The sequence below is a fragment of the Epargyreus clarus genome, unplaced genomic scaffold (assembly GCF_041222505.1).
Source record: "Epargyreus clarus isolate Ecla_fem2 unplaced genomic scaffold, WU_Ecla_fem_2.2 ptg000009l, whole genome shotgun sequence".
Classification (NCBI taxonomy): domain Eukaryota; kingdom Metazoa; phylum Arthropoda; class Insecta; order Lepidoptera; family Hesperiidae; genus Epargyreus; species Epargyreus clarus.
The window spans coordinates 4980369-4999489 of NW_027332217.1; the positions used below are offsets into that span (position 1 = coordinate 4980369).

Below are 19121 nucleotides of genomic sequence, written 5' to 3' on the forward strand. Positions count from 1 at the left end.
CGATAGATGGCGTGGCGCCACTCAGGTCGAACCTCCGAATTCTGCATTTAGTTGCCTGTTGAGTGTTGATGCTACTTGCATTAAACCAGCGACTGCTTCTCGAGGACCTATTATTATATTATATAGACCTTCTTCCAAACTTCAACTTAGTAATTTCGAAAACAATGACAGTAACTCTGTAGTTCTTGTATATTGTTCTAATCATTTGTATAGATTTTAATAAAAGTCATTAGATAAATGCTGCTAAACATATATTATAGTATAATTTTGTTAAAAATACCGCGAATATTTGTTTATATTTCATGCATATTCTCAATATAAATTCTACTTACATATTTCAACAAACAACAACGTATTACCAACAAATCATGTCACATGTTCTGTCATTATTAAATTGTGTTAATGAGCTACATGTTATGTAAAATCAATAAACATTTTGGCATATTATGCTTGTCTGTTGTGCAACATTTAGTTTTGAGGCCAAGGTATGTTTTCGAGAACCTGCCCAAATATCACTGTACATGAAGTAAAGACCGGTTGACCATAATCTTCGCAAGGACTCTCCAGATTGTCCATTGAAGAACCTGAAAGACTGGTTTTAGTCAACATTAAGAACACGTCGACGTAGACCAGTTTTGATAATCTAGGTATTAAAATAGAAATTCTATTGTAAAGTCTTTGATATTCCAATATTTTCTTATGTTAAATGTCATGTTATGTATTATATTTAACGATAAATTATTTTATTTTCATTGATTTGAACTGATTAATTTAAAAAAATGATTAATCTAAAATTAAAGTTGAATGGCGGCCCCCAAAAGTGAAAACTTTATTTGATTTTACAAAATTACAAATGTGTCATAAAATTATTTATCTGTGATTCGGTAAACTTTTTTTTCGCTGAATGATACATATTTTATAGATTGTTTGGTCTGACGACTCCTTTTTAGCAACTGTGTTTGGAAGCCTCCCAGGATCGGAGGCCCGGAGCGGATTGTCCCTTCCGCCCCCCCATATTATATTATATTATAGCACATAATAACAAAGTATTGTAAAGGTATTAAAACATTTGATTATATATAACTAAAAATGTTTATTTTGTACAACAAAATTTGTAATATCTGAATCACAATGAAGTTTTTTAATCTTAGTAATTAATATGATATAATATTACGAAGCCGGCACTGGTGCTGGCGTGGTGGCGGGGCAACGCGACGATCTCATTTGGGTCACATCTGAAAAAAGACACATAATAAACGTTATTTCATTATGTTATTACTTAGAACCATAAATTAGTAAAGATTACTCACTCCTAACAAGAAAATGTAACCAGTTTTGAGAATTGAGATATAAAATATTTGAAATACTTATTTATTTATTATGTAAATTACGCACTATTAGTTATTTTGTCAAGAATTCAAAAAAATAACTGACAAATCAGCCTTTTAGTGGCTTCACTCAATTTCAAGGCGGTGAAGTATCTTTACTTATCAAAGCTTACTGTATTGTTAAACTGTCTATTTTAGTAACACAATACTCATTGTAATGCAGTAGTATGCTGCATAAACACCAGTATTAAGAACAGGTTGTCATCTTTCAAAAAACCTGTTGTAATATAAATGGTTGTTCGTGATGCAAAATGGCGGCATATAGTGTTGTAGTAAAGAAAACGATAATTATAAACAGTAGTAGTATAGTAATTAACTATTTTCCTTATTATTTTTTTTATAATAAGAGTAGCAGACGAGCATGCAGTCCACCTAGTAAGTGGCTACTGTCGCCCATGGACATTTGTAATCAACCCCAGGTAGGATTAGATTTTCCTATACCTATACATAACAACACATTAAAAAAACAATAAAAAATCCCTATCTCAAAATGAAAATAAAACCGGTTTAGAAGTATTTATGCTCTGCTGACAAATTAGTATGAGCCACATTGCATAGTAAAGAAAAATAAAAAGATTAAACTGATATTACCAGTTTTAAACGTAGTCCCATTTTTCCTTGTTTGAATCGACATAGTCAAGATTTATTAAACCTATTTTACATTCTATAATAATGTCGAGTTTGCAATGTTTAGATTAAATGTCTTCGTCGAACCACAAAACGTTCAACCATCTTGTAATAGTAAGGTATATTTACTGCTCACTAGCAGTATTGCCTAGTCTTAATGGTGGGAGAAATCCAAAGACTAACCTCCTGGGCGCCGTCACGATTATTTTCAGGGAGATGCATAATATCTTATATATAAAATTCTCGTGTCATGGTGTTAGTTACCGTCCTCCTCCGAAATGGATTTACCGATTTTCACCAAATTTATATGCATATTCAGTAGGTCTGAGAATCGGCTATACTATCTACGATCTATTTTTCATACCCCTAAGTGATAAGGGTTGTTCACCCTTAACATTTTTATTTATATGGCAACACAACGTTTGCCGGGTCAGCTAGTAATAACATAAAATACATGATATAAAATAAAATAAATGAAAGAATAGGGCATGAAGTTCAGGTTTAAGTAGATCGAATTTTACAAACTCTTACAAATTGTATGATCCTGGCGATTTGTTTTTTCATCGACATATCTCTATACATTTGTTTTTCGCTGAAACACATTTCAAAGATTATTTGTATCCGACGAGCTTTTATTTCGCTTATAAACGTGATAAACATTTCATAGATTTCTTCGCCTACTTTCTTTCCAGCCAAGGTGCAAGGGGGTGCACGTGCACTTGCCAGCATCCATGTCCACCCTAATGACTATCACGGATTTCCTAAACGATTTGGAATAATAATTTAAATGTCCACCTTACCATATGACTAACTGAGGGGAAGTACACTCGTACATGGCAACTTGTTTATTACATTTGTCATTCTGAATAATTGGCGAAGCGCGAGCCAAACTCCCACGTGGAGGGTTCCGTAACAAAATTTTAGTTTTTTTTTGGTCATAGCAGCCATAAATGTGAACGCATTGTGAACATTTGAACCGTCTATTGCAGTTCAATAGATAAAGCGAAAAACGCAGAACAGAGCGCCTAGTGACAGACGGACATAGAGACTTTCCGTTTTTACGCTTTAGGTAGGAAACCCTAAAATTCAGAAATGCCTGAGATTCGTTCCTCGATCCCAAACTAAATGTCGAGTTTCAACGACTAGGAATTCACAATTAATTGATGCATATGAATTTATTAGGGGTGCCATGGATATTGTATCCGATACTTACCGACACCACAGGCTTGAGCGCACAGAAGCCGTCCAGGATTGTCATACGTCTGGAAGTTAGAGCCACACACCGGGTTGTATTCTGACGTCACGGGGCAAGAGCGGATACAACTTTGGAGGAGTTGCGTTGGTGTACTGAAATTGTATAAATTTATTGATCAGCAAAACTTAATTAACACTTATCCATACCAATATTAGATATAAAATTGAAGAATTACTTTCAATTCCATAAATCTGTGAAAGTATCAATCACATTTCAATAAAATATATTAGAATTTGGTAGAGCATTTATCGAGGAAGCTTTTAGGATAAGCAAAATGCCGTTATGCTTCTCAAGAACACCTTACTTTTTGAACGCGACCCCACTAACACTATCAGATCCCGTATTAATCAATCTGTACATTTTTGTCCAGCGAAGATCGAAAAATGACAATATTTAGTGTGAAGAAATTATTCAACGTCGATCTTGGGTAGGCAGAAGGTTGAAAACATTGATTATTAACGGGCGTTAGTCATGAAAAGTAGCAAAAAATAATAATGACTAGTAGAAATAATTGTTTGATGCATTCATGACAAATGTTACCTGATGACCAACAATTATGTGCCACGTATTACTTTTGACGCGACTTTTGACGCTGTAGTGTTCTACATTTACACTTGAAGCTGACTGTACATTACGTTTAACTATTTTATAATAAAAATAAACTAGTATTAAATTATAGATTTACCTTGCGCCATTTTCCGTCTGACGTTTTATTCTGAAGCCAAAGGCTCCCTGACTGAGAACAGCTGAAAGTGAAAGAAACATCATTAATTGCATTGCATTAGAGGAATTTGGATAGCGAGATAAAGATCAAATTGATCTTTATATTTATTATTAAATGATTCCATCGCCATCACCCATGGAATCATTTAATAATAAAGATAAAGATCAAATTGATCTTTATATTTATTATTAAATGATTCCATCACCAGGTCGGATCAGTGGTCATACCTTGGACTGCTATTCAAAAGAACAGTTTGAAGACCAACCGTTCACCCATGAGATGTGCTACGTGACTGTAATCCGTTTATTATTTAATTAACTATATAATTTTTAAACTAATTTATAATTATTTTATCGCTTATATGTATTATTTAATTTAAGCTATCATAGATAAATTGTAATGGGCCGAATTGCTTCATGAAAATAATGGTACGGCCGTGCCGCTTTTTTTGGCTCGACTTGGCGGAGGCACTGCCGAGCCTCCAGATCAATCAGACAGGGTTCATTCATTCATATAACTATAGCACACAAGTATTTTTATACCCTTTTAACATTATTTATTTTAGCCGGTATACTGACCAAAGTTATTGTGTACATACATACATACATTTGACATTGCGGGATGGTTCCGTTAGTGTAATAAAAAATGTAATTTTCATATGGTGACAATATTTCTGTCAGTTTGACTCATTTAAGTCAGACAGTTCCCAAACTGTGCGTCAGGATGCCCTGGTGCGTCGCAGAGCTATCTAAAGTAGCGAGACAAAATTTTCGAAAAGCCCCGATGTGAGAATATGCTCACAGAACCATATAATTTATATCATGGGAATTTTATAATTAGATAACTAACAATTAAAAAATATAGATAAATGTTTCCAATAGTATTCTCTTGGACATGATGTTCTTAATCACTTGTAGGTGATAATATTATTATCTTTGAAACGAGATACTAAAAATAAAAACATAATTTGCATAAAATTAAAGATACGAAGCCACCCCTTCACCTTATATCGCATACTGGGCGATAAATTTGGATATAACGATTTTTAACCAAAATAATTAAAGTTTGTAATGCTAATTAAAGTAATTTAAGAAATAATATATTTCTATTAATTGAGATTAGAATACTTATTTATTTCATTTTAAATAAAATAAATTACGATTTAATGAATAATAAATAAAATTATAGGTATATGAATAAGACTAGGTCACAATAATAATGTTAATAAATAGACAGGAAAAAATATTACTGTCAAAGCCTACCGTTGTAGAATAGGGCCTCCCCTTCTCTTCCCGTGGGTGCCGTAAGAACCGGCTAAGGGATACTGTGCAGACCACTTATGCACCAATGTGAGTTTGCAGACATATATGTCTTTATTTATATATTTTATTTCTTTATTTTTGTGTTAATTTGTTAGTATATTGCGGTTTGGTGGACATATACCTACGAGTATATATATCATATCAAATCAATAAATGTATTGATCGGTTTCATGTGAAGGCGCAATCGTATCAAATCGCGGTGCGCCGACACATGGACCCTTAATTCGTTTGCGAGATCATACATATTGCGGGATCATACATATATATAAATTATTAAATGTGCGAGATCTTGCGTACATATTACGGGTTGTAAAGACATATTTTATTACAGTTTATAAGACATATGGGTTATAAGATATATATTATATGTATATTATTTAAATTAAATGATACATGTGTAATGATATATATTCCCAAAGCGAGTTAACTCATTTTAATAAAAAATTATAAAAATAATGGTGCTACCTAGTACCTAGCAAAACCAATACAGGATAAAGCGGAGTTCAAGAGACCGGTTTACTATTTTTACTTGATAAACTTATGACTTTGAAATCTTTAAGATTAAAGTTCAAAATATTTAGATAAGATAAAGACATTTGAAAAAAGTGAATGTACAAAAATACATTTTATTTACCTGATTTAATTGATTTTTGAGCTCAAGGTTTAATTCAATTTACTAAAAATAATATTTTAAATTGATTATCCAAAGCAATTTAAAATGAAAGTGCGATAAATTTATCGTGTCAAGACTTGATTTTCATTAAAAAAATATCTCAAGCAATATTTCTGAAATAATTACTTTTCGGTAAATAAAATAATTTATGTCCAGATTAAATTCGAAAAATGCCAAATATTACTCACCGAAAACAACCAGAAGGCACAATCTCTGCATTATGTATGTTTATATACTGAAGGAAGTCCTAGTAATTTACTTGGGTCGCGTCCGCGTGGTACTGTAGATCGGCAGACGACGGCTTTGTTTATAAACTCCACGCATCTCGCGCCGCTGATCTACGAGGCGGATAGGGATGTACCTACCTGTCATTGGGATTATCGAGACTTCAGTTTGTTGGGTAACTACATTTACGTTTTATTGTATATTAACTGAAAGATATTTACAATTATAATGAAAGTTATAGAAAATTAAATATAATAAAATAAACTATAAGTAAATATAAAACAACTTATTTACAAAATTTACATATATACAAAAATGAAAAACACAAATATAAAAACAAAAACACTACCATAAAAAATTGTCATCATCACTGTCTTTGGGCAAGGTTCCCAAGTCGCTGGCAGCATTTCCTCTCTGAATTGGTATTGTTTGTTTTGTTTTTCTTTGATGTATTGGAACAGCGGATATACGTTTACACATATCAGAAACGAGCATACCTGCAAACCTGCAGTAACCAAGCATACATACATACTCACAAACTGCATTGAAATCTGTTAAGCAATAGCGGAGAATAGCATACGAATACGTACGTAGTTTAATACTAGTACTTACTTTATCTAAATAAATATATTATTATTTATTGCTAGCTGAACCGGCAAACGTTGTGTTGCCATATAAGTAAAAAAAATTAAGGGTGAAAACCCTTAACACTTAGGGGTATGAAAAATAGATAGTAGCCGATTCTCAGACCTCCTGAATATGCATATAAAATTGTTTCGGAGGAGTACGGTAACATTGTGCCACGAGAATTTTATATATAAGACTCCGGCGGCACCACCGCCACACCTATTTCTACCTAATAACAGCAGTGTTAGGCGCTGCTGTGTTCCGGTTTGAAGGGTGTGGTAAGGGAGACAGACTTTTCCGAGACGTTCCAGCTTAGTCCTCAGGGGTAGCGGCGCATCTGTGGCCGACCTCAGGTAGGAATATCTAATCCTATCTGGGGTTGATTACCGATGTCCATGGGCGGCAGTAGCCACTTACCATCAGGTGGACTGCATGCTCGTCTGCTACCCTTATATTATATAAAAAAAAAAAAAAAAATACGCTATAATATATGAATGTTTAATCGAAAGTGTTCGTAAGCAATATATTAATTAATACAATCGATATATTTTGCCACATCACTACGTATGTTTGTGTGTATGAACGTTATTTTGTTTTATTAATTCTACAAGTATGTACGAGTATGTATTTTGCTCAGCGTAAATCCCAGCAGCAATTTCCCCGACGCACGGTGAAAAGGTGATAACATTTAACAATACAATACAACTCATCTATTAATGACAAACCCTTACACTCAACTTTAGAAGGTCATGAGCATGACGCTGAATTTTGTGATGTGACTTAATAGGTACACAGCGTCATAGCTAGGGACTGGCCTAACAAGACCAGGGCGGAACGATCAAGGCACAATTTTTCGACCCACTTTATTAAAATAAATGCCTAAAAAAATATCGTTTTTAAAGAATTTTACAGCAATTTATTTACACACATAACTGCAGAGCAAATACGCAAATTCAAATCTCTTTTTTTTTAAATTGGTTAATATAGAATATTTTTTGAAAGTCAACAAACTACTACATCTTTGGAAGCTGTTTCGCTATGGAGAAGAAGCAGCGCAAGAAACTTCATAAAAATTATCAGTTTATTATGAAAATTAAATAACAAGTTGAAGAGGTATATTTAAGAGACTAATGTGTTCCTTTAAATATTTTAAAGATTGTTTAGTTCTGACTTATTTTTTATTATAATAAACATATGAAGCCTTCTACACTCAAGGCCCCAGACTTGGAGTCCCTGTGTATCATAGACACACCCACAAAGAAGAATACACATACACCCTGACTCAGAACTACATATCAGATATCCACATTCGGATATTAAAATGTCTAAAATCAAAATCGAATGTCTATCTGGCTAGAAATCGAACCCGTATCGGCACGTTAGACTAGTAAGGTGAAAGCTGCGCCATCGTTATATAGGGGCGGTGAACCCACGCTATAACACTGTTTCTGTACCCTTACCAGGAGTTTTTACGTTTTGACAAATATGACTGTTTTTGTATTTGACTGTTTTTTAATTTTTTTTAATAAATATTTGCCCATACAATTTCCAATCAGCGCCCCTAGCGGATTGTGTCAGAACTTGGAAATAGTATGGGCCAATACGTAAACAAATACCAAAACAGTCATATTTGTCAAAACGTAAAAACTCATGGTAAGGGTATTGTACTTATGCCCAAACCTAAAGTTATGAGAGTTCTCCAAAAGTATATCTAAGATGTATTAAACACGTATTAGCCCAGTGTGATGGATCCTTCACATTCTAGGAGGACGCCCGTATCATTCATGTTTTAGTGATGAAAGTCATAGCCTCATAATAGGTGTTTTCTACTGTCGGTGCCAAACACACATACATAAGTATTTATCGGATCGACTTTATTAAGGTCGCGTTCCGATCCGGTAGTAGTTTAAGAAAAAATATTGTAACTGACAATTTGTAAGTGCCGCCGTTGGCCTATACAAAATAAATATATTTAATTTCATTTATTATTTCCTACCCAAAACAACCTATCATTTATCGTTTTTATATTTCTGGCTGGGGATCAACTTTGAGACCGCAATGTTATTCAGGTTTCTTTATAACATTAAAAAAGCAAACTAGTATGCATTCCACCATGCATGATGGTAAGTGGTTGCTATAGTCCATTTCGAAGTCGATCAGAAACACGTTGCCACCCATGTGGCCTAAGATGTCCACTCATACATATGAGCCTCATACATAGATTAGTAAAGATACTTTGCCGCCTTGAAATTGAATGAAGCCACAAACTTATTTGTAAATTCTTTTTTTGAATTATTGACAAGTAAAACATTTTTAGAGAAAATTTATAAATCAATAACTAATACTGCGTAATTTACATAATAAATAAATAATTATTTCAAATATTTTAGGGACATTTTAGCACGGAGACGTGGCAAAACTTTTTTACTCAACTATTTCAATTCTCAAAACTGGGTACATTTTCTTGTTAGGAGTGAGTAATCTTTACTAATCTATGGCCTCAGACATACAGTTACATAAGTTAGCCAGCATCCACATCCTTCCAGTGAAACGTAAGGACTGCCTCTCGCTAAAATAGGCGTTGATGCATCCCCGAAAAATTGTACTGAGTCCGTCACCTTACTCATCGTAGATATTTTTTCATCTCTATTTTTATATTTACTAACCAAAGGTTCTTTATATTCATTACTTTCAGTGCATTGAAGAATTATTAATATTTTTGTATTTATTGGTCAGTTTTATGAAAATAAGTACTGATGACAATACGTAACTACAGTGGACCATAGTGGTAAAATTATAGTAAGTACAGAGTACAGGTCTCGCCCAATTCTGGGTAGATTGTCATGCTCAGCAGTGGTATATCAAAATAAAAAGTAATAGTCAAATTACAATGCTTAGGCGCAAAATGCTCTATAATTTTTACGTTTCCGGTTTGTCTGTCGTACGTATACATGTTTAGCAGATGTCATTCTGAATCATTCTGAATTGCAGACCAATTATTCATGGATCCCATGATATGGGTATGAAGGGTTTTTTCAGAAATATACCTAAAAAGCTTATTCATATTATTAGTAATAATATAAATTTATTTGTCGTAGGAACTTCGGATAGATAGTCGATATAAAGATTATTTAATAAAGTAGAGGCAAATATGTAATCTTATATAGACACTTTATGACAAAGTGGTACCCGTTGTAAAGGTATATTAAAACATTTGATTATATAAAACTAAAAATGTTTATTTTGTAGTATCTGGCACATGAATCACATTAAATTTCCTTTAAGGTTGGTAATTAACATTAGATAATATTATGAAGCCGCCGCTGGTGCTGGCGTGGCGGCGGGGCAGCGCGACGCCCGTGTTTGGGTCACATCTGAAAAAAAAGACATAATTAATGTTATTTTAGGTACAAAATGTAAATGTAGGTTCGAATACGGCGTCAACACCGCCACACGTTTTTTGCCTAATATCAGTATTAAGCGCTCCTGTATACTGGTTTAAAGGGTGTGGTAGAAAATATTATACTAATAGTCCAACAGTTTATTACCTAACACATGTACTGGATAAAATTTATAATAATAAGATAACCCAACCTCAAACCATTTAGGTAAATTCAAAACTGCGGCGGCCCTTATTAAAGGTTTTCAGAGTATTTATTTATTAATAATCAAGCTGAACACTCTATGCCACCCAAAGATTGAAATTTAACAAAAGCAGAAATTTTCTCCATCAATCGATCTACGTTAGGTAAAATATTAGATAGATTGATGAAATAATGGGCGTGTGAGAACTAATAGCCTAGTCGTTGTTACATGTTATATTGTAAAGTAAATATTGTAATTATGTAGTATTATGTAGTATTGTAACACTGTCTATTGTATTACAGGTAATATGCCACAAATACTACAATAGTTATTGTAATGTAGTAGTATACCAGTGATGGAACAGGTCGTCATCATTTATAAAACCAGTTAAATCTAAATGGAAGAACGTGATGCAAAATGGCGGAATATATTGTTATCGTGAAGGAAGTCATAATTATAATAAATATAGTAATTAACCTTTTTCCTCAAGACACATGAAGACTTAAAAACATGTGTCTCATAAACAAATAGATGCTATCAAGCTATAAGTAAATCTTATTTTTTATTGTCTGTATATCATCATTTCATTTTCTTACCCCGTAAATTACATAGGACTTTATGGGTGACTTGACCATTCTATTCACGGTTTTAAACTTTTAATGTGCACTCCTAGCCCTGTTTTCGGCATAAATATATTATACAGAACAACACATATACAAAACAATATAATAAAATTCGCCGTCTCAAAATGACAATAAATAATGACCATTCATGACAACGAACTCGTAAGGTGAACGACAGGTTTTCAAGTAAAACCGGTTATGAAGCGTCCATGGTCTGCTGACCACTTAGTATACATTAAAGTAAATTAAATAAAATGATTATACCGATATTACCAGTTTTAAACTTAGTTCCATTTTTCCTTGTTTGAAACAACACAAACAAGATTAGACATATTTTGCAGTCAGTGATAATATCGAGTGTGCAATATTAACATTACCTATCGTAAAGGATCGTCAAACCACTAAAGGTTCAACCGCCTTATGATAGTAACTTACTCCTTACTATTATAAGGCTGGTGATATTTCTAGTCTTAATGGTAGCAGAATTAAAGACCCACTTCAAATCTATCATTGATTTCTCAAACGACTCTGAATAATAGTTGACGAGAATCCTTTACCACAATAGCCACTTTTCGACTAATTGAGGTGAAGTTTTTTATAATAAAGGAGTAGCAGACGAGCCTGCAGTCCAACTGATGGTAAGTGGCTACTGCCGCCCATGGACATCTGTAATCAACCCCAGATAGGATTAGGGATTCCTACCTGAGATCGGCCACAAATGCTCCGCTACTCCTGAGGACTAAGCTGGAACGCCTCGAAAAAGTATATCTCCCTTACCACACCCTTCAAACCAGAATACAGCAGCGCTTAACACTGCTGTTATAAGGCAGAAATAGGTGTGGCGGTGGTGCCGCCGGAGTCGAATCACAAAGGGTTCTAGCCTGTGATTCGAATCTCGGACCCTCCTACTGAGACGTCGCGTTTCCAGGTCTAGGCTATCACCAATGACAATTTATTATGTCTAGGCTATCACTATAAATTGATCATATGTGTATTTCCTTCGTATGGCATGGATCTTGAATATGATACGTACCGACTCCACAGGCTTGAGCGCACAGGAGCCGTCCAGGGTTGTCATACGTCTGGTTGTTAGAGCCACACACCGGATTGTATTCTGACGTCACGGGGCAAGAGCGGATACAACTTTGGAGGAGTTGCGTTGGGGTACTGAAATTGTATAAATTTATCGATCAGCAAAACTCAATTAACACTTATCTTTACCTATATTATAAAACTGAAGTACTACTTTCAAATTTATTCTATTCAAATTTGCATATTCTATTCAAAGTGTGATTGATACAAAAGTATCAATCACACTTTAGAAGAATAGTTTAGATTTTGTTAGACCATTTATCGAGGAATCTTTTAGGTTATCCTCGTTTACCCTCGCGTTACCCTCTTCCCCTTACTATTGGGTTGTTGGGAAAGTCATTTCGTTTATTTTTGTGAAAATGAAAGACAATTTTCGTATAATGAATAAATATTTTATAAAATTATATATTGGTCATTTTGGCTCAACATATAATTTTATAAAATGGCCATCCAGCCATCTTTCTGGAAGGAGCGTGATTCCACGTTCTTAATTTGTTTGGTCGATTCTTGCAAAAAACTGTTGCAGGTGATTTTTGACCTCTTTATTTCAAGTAAAGATTTTACTGTCCAAAAAATATTGCAGTGATCGGAAAAAATAATAATCGGAAGGCGCCAGATCTGGCGAATATGGTAGGTGTGGTAGAGTAACTTATTCGCTTCAAAAAATGGATCATTTTCGTGACGTTTCGGGAGCAGAGCATAGACGTCAACGCGACGACGCATAACTAATCAAGAGTTTAAAAGAATTGGGTATGTTTAATCAAGTTTAAATGTATATTACTCGGTACTATTTTTTCATACAAAATATACTACAATATTTAAATTATTGATTTATCTTTAACTTACCCATTCGGTGCTACGGTCGTTTCTTGTCCTGGATTAGGAACCGGTACTGGTTGTGGATTGGTAGGCTGTTGTGGGTTCGTGGGCTGCTGTGGGTTTGTGGGCAGCTGTGGGTTTGTGGGCAGCTGTGGGTTTGTGGGCAGCTGTGGGTTTGTGGGCAGCTGTGGGTTTGTGGGCTGTTGTGGGCCGGTAGGTTGTTGTGGGTTCCACCATGCAGGCGGCTGTGGATATTGCCATGGGAACTGGCCGGGATATTGTGGTCCTGGAAATTGCCAGTCGTTCGGATTACGGTTTGAGGGGTAGAACCCTCCCGGAGGAGGGTATTGCCCCTGCCATTGTGGTGGCTGATTCCACCCTCCTTGAGGTGGGCCTCCCTGCCATGGGAACTGACCTTGGTTGGGATATCTACTACCAGGTTGGTTCCAACCATATCTGTCTTCTAAGTCAGGTTCTTTACCATCTTCCGACTGACGTTTTATTCTGAAGCCAAACGCTTCCTGACTTAGAACAGCTGAAAGTAAAGAAAACATCATTAATTAATTTGTATTAGAGGTATCCAAGTATAGCGAGACAAAGCTTATCAAATTGTTTGTTATATTCATAGGGGGGAATTATTCCATCACCAGGTCAGGTCGGTGGTATACTGAGATCATGCTGTCATACCTTGAACTGCTATTGGGACCGACAGTTTGAAGACCAACTATTCACCCATAAGTTGTTCTATGTGACTGGGGTCAATTTAAGAATATTAGGTAGATACATTTTTGATTGCCTACCTATTGATGTATATTCAATCACATTTACCTATAATTCATTCACCACAATATTTAATTAAGCTGTCATACACATTTATGTATGTACGAGTATATGACTTCGATCACTAGTTCCTATTAGTGATCGAAGGTATATGATTACAATTTTGTAATCAATGACGACTGGGTTCGCCGGTCTTTTGTCGGTGTCTTTATTATATATTTAATTACATCACATAACTATTTTTATATTTTTTGAATATTAATTAATTTATCTAGTACTCTGACCACGTTATTTGCATTTAATATAAGTAAGTTGCCTGATGGTTCCGTTAGACTAATTCAAATTGTAATTTTCATACAGTGATAATATATTTGTGTCAGTTTTAATCATCTAAGTCAGGGGGTTCAAAACTGTCCGTCAGGTTGCCGATGCAGAGCTATTCTACGGGAATTGCGAGAAAAAAATCTATATTTAACCCAGATTTGAGAAGATATGCTCACAAAACCACGCTGACCTTTCCAAAAATTGTCAGTGGATTTGATTTTTTAGAGAACGTTGTATTTTTATGTAAGAATATTTTATTTTATTATAATTTATATCCTGGAAATTTCCTGACCGGATAACTAAATATTAAAAATACAGGTACCTACTTATACATAAACGTGAAAGAAAAAAATCCAATATTATTATCAAAAAATTACAGTCTTGATCTCGCTTATTAGGTTTGAAAATATTATTATAAAGATAACGTTTTTACTTAAGTATTTATCTCTCTTTCTTTAAAACGTTATTATTTGTATAAAATAAAAGATACGAAGCCACCCTCCGTTGACCTTATATCGCATGTTAGACGATAAAATTGGAAATACCGATTTGACAAGTAAAAACCGATTTGTAAATAATAAAAAACCGCATTCGGGGATATACCTGCAGAACCTTAATGACAAAATTACTTATGATGTTGACACTGAACTGCCTAATGACCTCATGTTTACATAATAGATTATAAGGATTTTTTTGTTAATTAATTTAATAATTTATAAGTTATAATAAAAATTAAATCTATAGATCAATAATAATTTCATTGGTATTCTTATTTTTAAAGTTAAACAAGTATTTATCTACTAAATACTATTAAAAATCAATAACAATGTGAATTTAGCACATTTACTTTTGTATTGTAATGGTAATTAAATTAATTATTTATTTCTATTAATTAATAACATTGAAATTCGAAGCAATGTTTACATTACATATTTATTTTAAGGTAAGTAAACAAATTAAATGATGATTTCGTCAATAAACAAAAATATACTTAGGTATATGAATAAGACTAGGTAAAAATAATGATGTTCATGATTACAACATGGGAAAACATATTAAATTACTGTCGACCACAGTTGGAGTTATTAATTTATCTGTAAAAATCAACAGGAAAACTCTACGTTTACGTAATGACTAACTAAATAAATTTGCTTGAAAATGCCTGACTAACCATACAATTTGATAATTATGCTGTTTTTTTATATTCATGTTTTAATAAGAAAATGGTTATGTAGTGGTAGTTATTGTTTGTTTATTTTTTTAATACCAGTAGCAAGATGGAGCCATCTTCTAAGGGTCCGTTTACGTCGAAATTATTTATATTTGTGAAAGATAAACCTAGTAATGTCGTTACCGACCTAGGACCTACCAATACCTCTAGCAAAACTAAAACGGAAAAACTTGTTATCAGTCAAACGGGAGTTCAAGAGACTGGTTGACTATTTGAACTTGATAAACTTATGACTTAAGTTGAAATCTTCAAGATTAAGGTTCACTGTATTTAGATAACAGCTTTTGAAAATTGATAATATACGAAAATACATTTAATTTATAGTGCATACATGATTGATTTTAATTGATTCTTGAGTTTATAAGTTTTAATTCGAATGCAGTAAAAAAACACTTTAAATTGCCATAATCATCCGCGGCAATTTAAAATGGAAGTGGAATATATTTACCTCTTCAAGACTTGATTTTGAATAAAAAAAATATCTCAACTAAATTGGGCTTATAGAATTAGTTTTAGGTACACAAAGTAATTTATGCACGCACTAGGCTCGAAAAATGCTAAATATTACTTACCAAAAACAACCAGAAGGCACAACCTCTTCATTGTGTATGTTTTAATATACTGAAGGAAATCGACGTGTGTCGCGTCCGCGTGGTACTGCAGATCAGCGGTCGGCGGATTTGTTTATAAACTCCACGGATCTCGCATTGACGCCCGCGGTCTATTCTGGGGCGCGTAAGGATGTACTCGTACCAATTCCATTATCGCGTATTTTCACGTTTCTAAGGACTCTTCGTGTTAAAGTGGAACACCTGGTATACTTACGTGTACGTTTAAACATAGTAAAAGTTGCAGACCCTTACCATAGTTTAAACAAACAATATTGTATGCTGCTGGTATAAGGTCCAGGTAATATATAATAACGTACGCATAGTAGGTTGCTACCATGGTTTCGGTTTAATCGCCATCTATAATAGGTACTAGTGCAGGCAGCTATTTTTTTCTACAAAATTATTCAATTTCGACACAAGCGTCACTGGGTCCAAAAGTATATTTCATGCTGTGCGGAACTAATTATATACAGAAACATATACATATATCAAAATTATAATGGAATAATGAAAATCTTAAGTTCATAAGAACGAGACCAGCGTAAATATTATCGATATGCTACCACATCACTATCTACGTATGAACGTTATTTGTGGTGTTAATTCTAAAAGTATGTTGCTCAGCGTAAAACCCCAACAGCAATTTCCCCGGAGCAAGGGTACTAACCTGGGAAGGGGATAATGTCTTATCGCTGTAATTAAAACGTTTAGAATAGATAACAACTCGATTATTAATAACAAAAAAACTTATACTTACTCAACTTTAATGTCATGAATATGACGATGATTTTTGTGTTCTAAGTTTCCAAGCTTCATAGTTAGGGGATGACCTGACAGGAGACTGACAAAATTTTATATGCATATTTAGTAGGTCTGAGAATCGGCTACCATCTATTTTTCATACCCCAAGTGATAAGGGTTGTTCACCCTTAACATTTTTTTATTTATATGGCAACACAACGTTTGCCGGGTCAGCTAGTAATTTATAAATCAATCATCACACATATCATAAAGTTATCATAACATTAAAACTGGTTCCAGAAATGTAGATGAGACGAAGTATGATAATTTTTGTGTGTAATTATAGACTATGAGGAAAATCGGGCAAACTATTAGATGAAGATTAAAACAATCATCTCGGTAGCACGTTTCCAACAAAAATTAGAACTAGATTCGTAAAGTATGTATAAACAGGAAACTTACTGAATTTATTAGAGTCGGCTTCAAAATTTCTGAGAATTTGGTAAACATAATATTACGTAAAGCCGCAATTGCTTCAGTAATTCGGTATTTATTTTGGTCTAAGGCCCGATAACAGGAGGGCAGATAACAATGTTGAAAATACGTGTCCAATTAGTAAATAACTAAAGCTTTGGTAAAATGGTCATGATGTGATGGCCCAATCATATGAATATGGGTATCGGGTATATCTATCACTCTGAGGGTCCGGAGTTCAAATCCTGAGACTTCGAATTATATTAATTGGGTAACAAACTGATTATCAGGTACATTAATAGGTACACTGTAAATATAGGAACATTAAAGAATAATACACAATGTTTCTATTTTTTTAATAGAAGTCACAAACGAGCGTACAGTAGGCACACCGCCGGTGTCTGCAACCCATATCGCTCTACATCGCTCCAGTAACAAACCCTGTGCCAGAATGGAGGTTAAGGGGTACGAGCTTGACTTGTGCGTTGCCACCCCTAAGAATTAAGATGATTCCCTTAGGTATAATAAGCATATCACCCATCACCTTCGCCCTTTTACAAAACGCAAGAATTGCTTTACGTTAGAAATAGGTGTAACGGTGGTACGTCGCGGACAAATGATACCGACTCTACCTCATTGCTACCTACAATTAAACAAACATGAAATAACATTACCTAAATAATAATAAATTATCCTGTTTTAAAGTATAACCGCGATTAAACATATTATTGCATGAATTATTATGTTTTGTAAACATGTTGTTACCTTCATGACTTCATAGCTATTAATTTAAAAGATTAATTAATCATAATTTACATTATTAATAATAAGGATTCCAACACGTGATTTTCAAGTCTCTATGCAATGTGATGCAGAGTGTATAGCTATAGCATCACGATATTGCGTACCTTTTTTTTTGTTTACGAGGGGGAAACCTTCAAAAAGTGCCGTGGGAGCGGCACGGGGTTATGTGGGATTCTTACCGCACTAAAACCCCCCCGGTGGCCGTCCTCCGCGCTGCGTAGAGGACCCCGGGCTCTCCAAAGGAACGAAACCGTAGTCCTCTTAGCGCGTTGCCCCGTCGGGCTCCGCCCAGGTACGCTTGACGCTCGCCACCCCGTCTGGTGTGCACGATGGTATGCGGCCACACATACCGCTGACCTTATCGGGGTCACTGTCCAGGCGGTTCGAGCTCCCACTCTTGCCACCCGCAACCGCGGAAGCCCCTTTTAGTCGCCTCTTACGACAGGCAGGGGATAACGATATAGCGTACCTGGCAACCTCCGACTGATGGTCCACTCAATAATGACGCTTGAAAAACCGAACCACCAACTAAACAATGGGGCTGGTATATTTTTAATAGGTTTTCAGTATATTACAATGTTTTAAATAACATTATATTTTTATGACTAAATACCAAGAATCCAAGGGGTCGACCATCTGAGAAGATGAGAGAGACTCCTATAACGAACGTATTGTATATCTCTGAAATGTATGGATTTACACAGATAAGCAACGTCGGCTAGCCTAGCCTAGCCTAGCGGCTGAATTTCACGCTTTACTTCCTGCTTCGGAGGGCACGTTTGGCCTCCGATCCCAGTTGTTATAGTCCAACAAACTTTTCTGTGCGTGTGGTTATGGTCTCTCGTAATCATAATGATACTAGGTTGTCAAAAGTACCTAAGAATTGGAAATTTTTTACGACTAATATGTACATGACAAAAAGTTGCGTAGTGATTAAGAAATTCGGCGACTTTTTTTTAGCAGACGTAGAGTAGACGTAGACGTAGAGTAGCAGACGAGCATGCAGTCCACCTGAAGGTAAGTGGCTACTGCCGCCCATGGGCATCTGTAATCAACCCCAGATAGGATTAGATATTCCTACCTGAGGTCGGCCACAGATGCGCCGCTACCCCTGAGGACTAAGCTGGAACGCCTCGGAAAAGTCTGTCTCCCTTACCACACCCTTCAAAACGGAACACAGCAGCGCCTAACACTGC

At 34.8% G+C, this 19121-nt stretch overlaps 1 protein-coding gene across 3 annotated transcripts; it reads right to left on the minus strand.

Annotated features, from left to right (window-relative positions):
• Nucleotides 1–1125: 1125 nt before the first annotated feature.
• Nucleotides 1126–16002, minus strand: LOC140744812 (uncharacterized). Of its 3 annotated transcripts, XM_073076483.1 has the most exons (5): nucleotides 15868–16002; nucleotides 13376–13495; nucleotides 12988–13246; nucleotides 12083–12216; nucleotides 10055–10215 (listed from the first exon to the last, which is right to left on the minus strand). In XM_073076483.1, the coding sequence occupies exons 1-5, from the start codon at nucleotides 15896–15898 to the stop codon at nucleotides 10151–10153; spliced, it is 609 nt and encodes a 202-aa protein (XP_072932584.1). In that variant the 5' UTR covers nucleotides 15899–16002; the 3' UTR covers nucleotides 10055–10150. The 3 variants fall into 3 exon arrangements, with proteins under 3 accessions (XP_072932583.1, XP_072932584.1, XP_072932582.1); XM_073076482.1 differs by lacking the exon at nucleotides 10055–10215 and adding an exon at nucleotides 1126–1235 and having other exon boundaries at nucleotides 12988–13495; XM_073076481.1 differs by having other exon boundaries at nucleotides 12988–13495.
• Between the last annotated feature and the right edge of the window lie 3119 nt (nucleotides 16003–19121).

Coding starts and splice junctions, on each gene's coding strand:
- LOC140744812 (XM_073076482.1), bottom strand. CDS start 15,898: ATGAAGAGGTTGTGCCTTCTGGTTGTTTTTG. Junction 13,496..15,867: donor GTGCCTTCTGGTTGTTTTTG/GTAAGTAATATT, acceptor CTTTACTTTCAG/CTGTTCTAAGTCAGGAAGCG. Junction 1,236..12,082: donor CGCTCAAGCCTGTGGAGTCG/GTACGTATCATA, acceptor GTCTTTTTTCAG/ATGTGACCCAAATGAGATCG.